Genomic DNA, 10,608 nt, shown 5'->3' on the forward strand with positions numbered 1-10,608 from the left:
CGCCTCCTAAACGTTGCACTTCCGCTCCCCACACAACCGCAATAGACGCGCACGCACGCCCGCCGCTCGCCGTCTCAATTCCTCGGCCGCTTCTTATCCCCCTCCCCCCCTCTCAGGCGGGGATGACCGCCCCGGGCACGCGGCGCCACATCTACGACCACAAGCTGGGCATGGAGCACTGCGACGAGGGCTCCATCCCGCTGCAGATGGGCACCGCGCAGCCCGGAGCCAAGGGCATCGTGTACGGCCTGGGCCGCCAGGTCTACGACCCCAAGTACTGCCCCGGCGGCTCGGAGCCCGTGAACGCGCGGGGCTACGGCGAGGACGGCGGCGGCGGCGACGAGGACGACGACGAGGAGGAGGAGCTCGGCGGCGGGGTCAGGGGTCGCGGGGCGGAGCGCAGCAACGGGCGGGACGCGGCGAACGGCGCTGGCTACGCGGAGGAGCGCGGCTACGGGGGCGCGTACCGCGGCTACGAGCGCGGAGCGGAGGAGGACGAGGAGGACGAGGAGGAGGAGGAGGAGGCCGTGTACCGGCAGCGCGTGCAGTGACGCGGGGGCAAAGTCTCCCCGCGTCGTCTCCTAACGAATGTTTTGTTTTTCGTCTTCCTCGTCCTCCTCTTGTCACCCCTTACTCTGTCGTCGTTTTTTTGTTTAATTTTTAATGACGGGAAGATTTTTTAAATGCTGTACGAAGTGTAAACTGTTCGTTTTCTGCTCCCGCACGTTTGAATTTCCATTCGAAGTGCTCCGAGATTGTCAGTTTCCCCAATTTCTTGTTCTTCCTTTAACTCGCCCTGCCAAACCGGCACCCCGTATCTACGAGCAGCCCCTGCTGCTCACAAAGGGAATATTGTGTCGCTGTGGAGGGGGGGACGCGGCACACCACTGCTCAGTGCGTGCAGCGTCAAAGTTAAGGAATTTGAACTCGCACAAAAAAAACGTCTTTGAGCCCGGCCATCAAACCCCAGACTACCATCCATGCAACTAAAACATCTTAGATTTGTCCGGTTTTCAATCAAATTCGTTGATTTTCCAATTATCTTTTGCTCAACTTTTATTTGTACCTACTCACTCAACCTCTCTCTCTGTCTCAATAGCATTCCAGCTGAGCAGCTTCCTTCGTAATGATCTTTTGCACGTTACTTCTACCCAATGTGTTAACATCGATGTAGCGCTCTGCTTCAGTGAGCAGCATCGACAATTTATCGACAAACTTGTGCATTGTTTGAGTAACGCTTCATTTGTACGGGGGGGACCTTTTCGGTTCATCAGAAATGAAGTGTTTAAAATTGTGACTTGAGATGGTTGAAACGTATATGAAAAATAAGGAAAATCTCTCCGGAGACTCGGCTCTTTATTTGAAAGACGCTCTGCCTAGAATGATGGACCAATTTCTTATTTACAAACCAGAGTGCCCATAGAAAGCCCGCACACATAGATAGGAACACTCAAAACCCTCCTCTTGTCTGCAGGGAGTGCTGTGTGTGATTTCTAAAGGTTTTGATGGGTGATACAAGGGCTGGTAAAAGCCTTGTGCTGCAGATGCTCGTGTTTATCACTGCAAATCCATTTAAGGGTTAAATACGTTCCATTAAATTCTTTTACATTACAATACTTTCTCTACCTGTAGCACAAAGGACCAATGTCTTGAACTTTAGAGAAGTGCACAGCAACTTTTGACCAATTGTGCTCCGAGTTGTTGTTGGTCACGCGCGTGAGAGGTTCATCGCCTTAATCGAGAGAGCCGACACGCAAAGCATTGTGGGATTGGCACCCTTGGCCTGTGATTGGCCGCTTTCCCTCGCCGGGACAGCTCAGTGTTGTTAGGTTTGCGATCAGTCCGTAGACCACCCAGCGCGATGGGAACGTGTTTTTAAAACTATAAGGGAACAAAACGTACAATTGTAACGCGACTAATACTGTTCCGCATCGCGTTTATTAATTACTAGCTTGCATAATCATTCCCAGTGATGTTTTGTCTTTTTTTAAACTCCTTTATGTTGATGATCCTAACTATATTCCGCAAACAACATAGGGAGCACTTGTGTGTGTGTGTGTGTGCGTACATGCAATCAGACACTGTATATAATAACACACTGATAATGTTTTCCTTGCGTACCAAGCTGATTTAGTTTTCAGTCCATCATGTCATATTTTATATTCGGCAGTTTTTTTCCGTTTTCCCCGCCCCCAAGAAAATGTTACAAATTCGCCATTGCCACGTATGTACGTTGAACTTCTTTCGCGCCGTACGCAGCCGGCCGCGCTAATCGGAAGGTGCGGGGAAATCTAGAAGCCACAAACGCAGTTCCACGACTCACGACGTGACCACAGTGCGTGTGTGCGCGCGGGCGCCGATACGTTACAATGCCAGCCGTCTCGCGTGTGCCGCTCCTGGCCAGGTCTGTTTTTTTTTCCATCTGTGCCAATCGCTATCTTTAGCCGGAACCTCCCCTAGGTCAGTTTGGCCTAAATCGGTCGCCTGGTGCGGCGTGCGCTGTCAACACGCCGTTGCGTGGGACGGGGGGGGGGGCATGAGGGGGGGCAGCCATACACCGTGCTTCTTGGCCCCACCACCAGCTTGACCCCGTGCGGAAAATTATATAACTTTTATTTTTAAGTACAACACCATATATACGTATGTTTCTGATTGCATGCACACGTCCACACCGGCATATGACCTAAACGTGTTATTCTTTTTTTTATGTTTAACGTTGTCGTGTACATTTTTACGTAAAAGTGTGGGGGGGGGTGAGGGGGAGTGACCCACGATCGCCACCGTGTAACGCAGTCGGAACGGTCCTGGCGGTGAGAGGGGGGGGGGCCATGTGCGTTCACGACCTGCCCGCTGAGACGACTCTTTTGACCACCTCAAAGTTGGCCCTGTCATGAATGCACACCACGTGTGAACGGGCGTACGTCAACAAACTTAACAGGCAGAAAAACTGAGAATTAAAAAATGGTTAGCCTTCGACAAAGTGCCCGTCAAAACAATGGCGATCAAACTGAAATTGGGCATTTTTCCAAGTGTTCGGTCACTGAAACAACTTTGTACCTAGGTAAGACGTTTGCCTAGCAAGTTGAATTTTTTTTTGTTGACCAGATATGAAATGACTAATTGAATTGTATTTTTTTCTGTTTTAAATGAGATGTTAACCCCAGCCAGAGTTTAACATTTTAGGTCAATTTTTACAAAGTGTTCCTGTTGTATTACAATTAAGAAAAACCCTATTTTGTTTTGCGTTTAAATATATTTGAACTGTCGTCGTACGATCACGTTCCATTCTATTAGGCAGTTGTACTCTGCTCCTACTGTAGATTAGACCAGTCTTTTAACTTCAAAACTAGAGTAATGAATTGTAAACAAAAGTGTTCTTCAATACTTCCTTGTATCATTTAAAGAGAAATGTTTCCCCAAAACCACTAAATAAAGATTAGATACCAGTTTAATTACTCGTCCAGTTGATGCACACACCTTCAAAATAAAGTTTTCTATTGAATTCTTCCCCCCCCCCCCCCCACTTCATGTTGGTATTTTTGGGTCATTTCATCATTTGCTGCATAGAAACAAAGATCGCCCATTCTCTTCAGCGGGCGCCGAGCGGGGTTAGAGGCTGGATCTCAGTAATCGTGGAATGTTGGGACAACGTTGGTCCAACGATTCCAACCACGTGCCAATGTTCGCCCGACATTGGCGTGTTCACTGGGGGACAGTCTTTGGTTGGTTGGTCGACCACCGTACATGAAACGTGTCAGTTTAGGCCGTCACGGCTGAGGGCATTGCAGCAAAATCCACGGTTGTACCGTACTGCGCTCCGTCGTCTATACCCCCCCTCCGCCTTCGGCAACTCGCACTAACCAGCCCTGGTGAACTACGGTGTGGGGTGGGGAGGCCCTCATCCAGCAGTGGATTAGCAAAAAGATGTGTGCATTTAATTTGGCAGGGGGCAGAGGTAGAATGTGAAATCCATGTTTAAAGGAAACAAACCATTGTGAACACTTGGGGTGGTTTGGAGATGTTAACTACCTCGCCTGGTATACAGGAGGTTGTGGTTTCGATCCCGACTCTGACGCTTGCTGCTGTATATTTGGAGTTTGCGTGTCTCTCTCCCCGTGGTTGCGTTTGATTTTTCCCGGATCCTCCGGTTTTCCCCTCCACACTTAGAATCAACTTGACGCGTTTAGAGCATTTGGCAGATATAAATGTCCACGCGATAAGCCGCTTCGTTGAGCTATAATTTGTGATCGCCAGGTCGCTTAGGAAAACATAAGCTGAGTAAGCTCAGTGGGCCCTCACCTGGTAACATTTATGTTGTTATAGTTTTACGATGGAGAAACAAGCGAATGTTTTTTTTTTGGCAGTAGCCCTTCAAAAAAAGCATCAAGAGTATTTTCTTTCGTGGTACGCGAAGCAATTACGACCGTAGACTTGAGCTGAGGCTCGAGACCTGATTTTTTTCCCCCCCTCTCTTCCCGAAGAATTCCTGACAATTGCGGCAATTTTATTAACATGCACAGAGAGAAGCCTGTCCCTTCAAGCCCCACGGCCATACAGCATCTTGTGAAACGTCCACGGACGACCTTGGTCAGGGGCTGGGCTGGGTTGGAGCGCCTCGGCTGGTGTGCTGCGGACTTCCGCGCGCCCTCTCTCTCCTCTCCTCTCTCTTCTCCTGTTCTCTCTCTCTTCTCTCCTCTCTCTCGCTGCTCCACTCAGTGGCAGAGCCGCCGGGTTCCAAGCCTGCTCCGGGTGCTCGCACGCACCAGCACCGCTCGACGCGCAAGCGAAGTGCGCATCCTCGTCGGAACGCTGAAACCGCGACACCAAATCCTCCCCCTCCAGCCCCAGCTGGTTGCCTGTTCCGGGGGACATTCCACCAACAAATGTCTAACCGAGGCATCGCGCGAACTGCAAACGGGGGTTTCCACGATTCACTTGCCAGCGACAGCAACCACCCAGGCATCAACCGAGACCTCGGCAAATGTTCCTCGCCACCGACTCAAGTCCCCGATTTCCTCCCTCCCCACGCCGCTGCTGTCACCACCCTAGAACCTCGCGCGGATCCCGTAAGAGCGCCGGTGAACATAGTGGAACAATGGTCCGGAACGAACCTCCACCCGACCTCGTTGCGCCCCTGCCAGCCACCCCCCTGGGCTTCCTGTGAGGTACCAGTTGGTGGAAGCCCTCGACCGCATCGGAGCATCGACAAGGCCGATGGGCAAGGTCTCCGTTGTGAATGGGGAATTCTAGATTTGAAGCTTTCGTGACTGCAAGGATTCATATTCTTAGGTTTTTTTCGGTAAAGTCACGTAGGTAAAAAATGTAAAAAAATGTGTTTATTTTTTTATTTTACTTTTATTATTTTTATTTTTTTACCTACGTGACTTTACCGAAAAAACCTAAGAATGTGAATGGGGAAGTTAAAGGCACGGGGGGGGGGAGGTCACAGTGGTGCGGCTGTGGCCATGCGAACTTGGGCAACGGAGGATCGCGGTTGCAAATTAATAAAAACAAACCCACCGTGGTCTGCGCTCACCTCGACGGCGGAGGAAGCGCAGAGCGACACGAACTCTCTCCTGGAGCGCTGTCGTGGCGAGCGCGCCTCGGCGTTGGCACCCAGCTGCTGACAACAATCACCGGGCCGCAGGACGAGAATGTGCGTGTACAGCGGTTTTGTCGAGCAATTTTGCTCGACCATACTTCACCACGCTGGCCGGTTAGGGCGCGGAGCATAGACGTGTGAGAGTACGGTACAACAATGGCTTTGCTGCATTAACCCTAACCCTGTGCTGCCCGCGACGTGCCCCCCCCCCCCAGGAACCTGTAACACCTGTTATGCGTGGTGGTCGTTCACGCACTAACCAGGCTCAAAACTGCTTGGCTTCTGAGAATCTGAAAGAGATTCGACGCATTCTGGGGAGTTTGGTCGTCGTGAGTCAACGGCTGTCGGATCGCATTCACTCCCGGCATGCGCTCGGATGACCGAGCACCCAGTGACTCATGGCACCCCAGCGGAGTCTATAGTCTTGCGCGACTCGCCACCAAACCCTCCGTTAAGTGGCAGCTGGCTACACCATCTGAAACTACGTTGACGCAAAGCTGTCCGCCCCTTAGCAGTGCCTCGCTCATTACAGACCAATTCAGACTTTGTCGGTCACCCTGTGCCCTTATAAGTCACAACGTTCATCCTATACACTACACTATACACTAATATACACTATACACTACACAGCTACATAGCTGTGAACCCCTTCTCAGTACTTACATTTCGATTTAAAGCTTTCGTGACTGCAGGGATTCATCTTATTGGTTCTTTCGGTAAAGTCACGTAGAAGGGAAATAATAAAATAATAAAAAGAAAACATTCTATTATTTTATTATTGTATTATTGTATTTTATTATGTTGTATTTTATTTTATTATTTCCCTTCTACGTGACTTTAACGAAAGAACCAAGAAGAAGAGTACTTACATTATTAGACCAATTCAGACTTTGTCGGTCACCCCCGTGCCCTAATGAATCTCAACGTTCATCCTACAAAGTCCAATCACAGGGGAGAAACAGACTGATTTTCGTTGTTGCCCGGTATTGAAACGGCCGTACGCTGTATGGTCCTGAAAACTAAATTTGCCCGTACAAGAACATGGAGTAACCCGTGTGGGTTTACGGCTATGGTTTACGGGTTGCGGGCGGTTAATTGGTCGGTTCATTGGTCGGTTCAGTGGTCGTTTAATTGGTCAGTTAATTGGTCGGTTAATTGGTCGGTTAATTGGTCGGTTAATTGGTTGGTTCAGTGGTCGGTTCAGTGGTCGGTTCATTGGTCGGTTCATTGGTCGGTTCATAGGTCGGTTCATAGGTCGGTTCATTGGTCGGTTCAGTGGTCGGTTCAGTGGTCGGTTCATAGGTCGGTTCATAGGTCGGTTCAGTGGTCGGTTCAGTGGTCGGTTCAGTGGTCGGTTCATAGGTCGGTTCATTGGTCGGTTCATAGGTTGGTTCAGTGGTCGGTTCAGTGGTCGGTTCATAGGTCGGTTCATTGGTCGGTTCATAGGTCGGTTCATAGGTCGGTTCATTGGTCGGTTCAGTGGTCGGTTCAGTGGTCGGTTCATAGGTCGGTTCATTGGTCGGTTCATAGGTCGGTTCATTGGTCGGTTCAGTGGTCGGTTCAGTGGTCGGTTCATAGGTCGGTTCAGTGGTCGGGGCGGATGCGCGACGTTGCGCCGCGCGGCTCTCCAATTCCAGCGAAGGACCCCGCGGGCGCGCCGCAGACAACCCGGTCGGGGGGGGTGCGAATTGGCACCGGCGATGGCTCGGTGGGCGCGTGGCTGGGCTCGCGGTGCCAAGGGTGTGACGGGAGCCGTGTGAGTGGAGCAACGCAGCGTGGGGGGGGGGAGTTCAGAATCAGAATGTGTTCATTCTGGAGGAATCCGATGAGCTACAAAGCTCTCTTTATCACAGACCTCCAGTAGGTGCAGGTCAGAACGTTACAACGAACACGATAGGAGTGCAAAGTATAGGAAGGGTAAACAACTCACTTTAAAACATCCAAATAAAACTAAACTTTTTAATCTTACCAGGTAAAGCCCACTGAGTCATTAGCTTCGTTTTTTCGAAGCGACCTGGCCTCAAATGCGCACGGAGGCAAGGCAAGGGCACAAACACACCCAGCCAGCTGGCACGGTTCCACGCTTTGCCAACACCTGCCCAGAGTTCCACGCTTTGCCAACACCTGCCCAGAGTTCCACACAACTCCATAGACAACTCTGACTCAACGTGGCTCGCACCACGCCCGCTCTCTCATTGTCACGCTTCCCCGCCACCCACCCACCCCGCACCACCCAAGTTTCGCAATGCGAGTCCGCACGCGTTTATCTGCAGAGTTCTAGAATGTCCGAGACGTCGGGTGGGGATTGAGAATGCAGCTTGTTGACGACGGCGATTATGCGACACGGCCAAATGCAACACATCACGCCAGAACGCGCCAAATCTCCCGTGAGATTTCGGTAAATGAAGTGGGTTGAGCCCGGGTGGTGCTCTGTGGGGTGGCCACCAACAACGCGACAGGTTGGCACGGGCTGCTGCTGATCTACATTTAATCGGTCGTCCCAATGCGTGCTGACGACGCCTTGTTCGAGCTGGACGCACGTGCATACGAGACGTCCCGTTCTAGATTTGAAGCTTTCGTGACTGCAAGGATTCATATTCTTAGGTTTTTTCGGTAAAGTCACATAGGTAAAAAAAATTAAATTAATAAAAGTAAAATAAAAATAAAATAAAATAAAAATCACGACGTTTCGGAGGCGACACAAGCTTCCGTCTTCAGGTGGAACAATGCTGTGACGGTTCCACCTGAAGACGGAAGCTTGTGTTGTCTCTGAAACGTCGTGGTTTTTATTTTATTTTTATTTTACTTTTATTAATTTAATTTTTTACCTACGTGACTTTACCGAAAAAAAACTAAGAATATGAGACGTCCCATCTCAAAAACGGGGTTGTCCATGCGACATAAAAGGGGCCGCCGGCTACAAAGGTCCTCTCTGGAGGCACCCTTCCTCCCAGAGGGGTATTTGGCCTACTCTTCCCCGCTGGCCGCACAGGCGGCAGCCACACTTTACACACGGGGCACACAGCGCGACCCACGTGCCCATCGACGACCGCCGCGTCCGTGGGGACGCGGTTAGGATGGAGAGTCGGGGGGAGGAGGTCACGCAAAGGTCAAGGGTCTACGTCCAGCGTAATAATTAAAGAAGGGCGCTGGCAAGGAAGGCACGAGAAAGAGGATATGGTGTTGGGGAGAAAACTCAGAGACACGAAAAAATAAGAGGGAAAGAGGGGGTGGGGGGGGAGACAAAGGCGGGGGTGCCGTGGGAGTGTGTTGAAACAATCCTTACGTATATAAAGGAATTGAGAGGCTATGTGATAAAAGGGATGTGGCACCACAACGGGGAGCTGCAGGATGAGACTCCCGGCTCGTGGTTGCTGGATGTGAACGTTACCGGCACCACTCGGTGGACACAGCTCCACGGGCTCCTACAGCTCGTGGGTGTGACGTGGAGTGGGATCCGCGGGCAGCCACGAGGCCTTGACTTGGGGCAGCTGATGGAGTTGAAGGGCAGATCGCAAGGGGCGTGAAACTGCAGTTGGAGTGGAGTGACGCTTGTGGAGTGGCGGGGTTGTGAAGAGCTCGAGATGAAGTTGGAGAATACATCGGAAGTACAACATGAGAGTGAAAGTAAACACCTCACCGATTGTTCCAATTGTGGAGCAGTACATTTTTATTAAATTCTATTAAACCTTCTTGGTTATTTCGGTAAAGTCACGTAGAAGGGAAATAATAAAATATTAATTAAACATAATACAATACAATTCTCACGACGTTTCGGCCACAACGCAAGCAGCCGTCCTCAGGTGAAGAACAGATCTGTCGGAAAGACAGCGTCTGAATTCAGACGCTGTCTGGCATTCAGACGCTGTCTGAGGACGGCTGCTTGCGTTGTGGCCGAAACGTCGTGAGAATTGTATTTTATTATGTTTTATTTTTAATATTTCCCTTCTACGTGACTTTACCGAAAGAACCAAGAAGAAGAATCCCTGCAGTAACGAAAGCTTTACAGTAAATCTAAATTCTATTAAACCATTTGTGTTCCAGCATGCGCGATGGGCGGTGCCTTCCCGAACTGTTGATATCGTCACATTTAGGGCGTCGTTACGCAAGCTCGGGCTGACCTGCCAAAATCAGAGTTCGTGCCCTACAAAGTGTTGGTGTTGGTGCTGTTGGAACGACGACGTTTACTCACCGGGGCGACTCGTGTGGCCTTCCTTTCACATTTGTATTGCTCGGTGGACCGAGGCAGGAGGAGATTTACAATAAAACTGCCACGCCCGGAGATCGTGGAGGACATCACCTGGCCTCTGGGTTGTAACCTTTGCACCACGGCGACACAAGTATGGGAATGAGAGCAATGCTGTATTCCAAGTGGAATGTGTTAGCCAATTGTTTGCCAAAGTTTGATTTACGGCTACGGAAGTTATGATGTCAATGTATGTACTATGTTAACCTTCTTTAGCACCGTACGTAGCCAACCGTGGTAATCGGAGGTATTAATCAATGTCATAACAAGCTAATTCCACGTGCTATTAACAAGGGCCCTTGTCCGAAACATCGCATGTTTGTTCCCATGGGGCGGCATTGTTGCTACTATTCGGGTTCCAACCGTGTGTCTCAATAAATATTCTGATTCTGTATATCCAGGTGACACTTCGGGTGGCCTGGGTCACCAATACGACTAACGCAAAACAAAGCACAGCGATAAGGCAACTGGAAATCACAACAAAAGCAATTGAGGAATTTAATCCGTAAATGACCAGATAACTTCCCCATAATAAACGTGTCGATATAATGAGAGCACCCGTTTCTAAACTTGCAGCACCCCAGTCCAGACCAGTTCAACGTTTTGGTAGCTTTTCCACCGAGCGGAGGACCATTGCTTAACAATAAGAAGAAGTATTTCGCCACATGAACATGAAATACCCCATCAGCAAGTCCCATATTGCGCTACCAGTGCCAGGGACATTGCATTCTTACTCAGCCGAGAGTGACGGGCGGAGGGG

The 10,608-nt window shown here is 50.1% G+C and overlaps 1 protein-coding gene and 1 long non-coding RNA gene across 2 annotated transcripts in view; one reads left to right on the forward strand and one right to left on the reverse strand.

The window, feature by feature from the left end:
- Nucleotides 1-3,452, forward strand: part of LOC133350351 (calponin-2-like) — a 45,146-nt gene extending 41,694 nt beyond the window's left edge. Inside the window, exon 7 of the mRNA XM_061564645.1 lies at nt 117-3,452. Within this exon, the coding sequence (XP_061420629.1) occupies nt 117-551 (435 nt within the window). The 3' untranslated portion in view covers nt 552-3,452. The remainder of the gene's footprint in view (nt 1-116) is intronic.
- An 871-nt stretch (nt 3,453-4,323) lies between these two features.
- LOC133350357 (uncharacterized) lies at nt 4,324-6,611 on the reverse strand. The gene is made up of 3 exons (XR_009756048.1): nt 6,472-6,611; nt 5,537-5,620; nt 4,324-4,856 (listed from the first exon to the last, which is right to left on the reverse strand). It is a non-coding gene; the product is annotated as an uncharacterized LOC133350357 (long non-coding RNA).
- Between the last annotated feature and the right edge of the window lie 3,997 nt (nt 6,612-10,608).

Source organism: Lethenteron reissneri, chromosome 4 (genome assembly GCF_015708825.2).
Source record: "Lethenteron reissneri isolate LAM-NWPU_2019-01 chromosome 4, ASM1570882v1, whole genome shotgun sequence".
In the NCBI taxonomy this organism is placed as follows: domain Eukaryota; kingdom Metazoa; phylum Chordata; class Hyperoartia; order Petromyzontiformes; family Petromyzontidae; genus Lethenteron; species Lethenteron reissneri.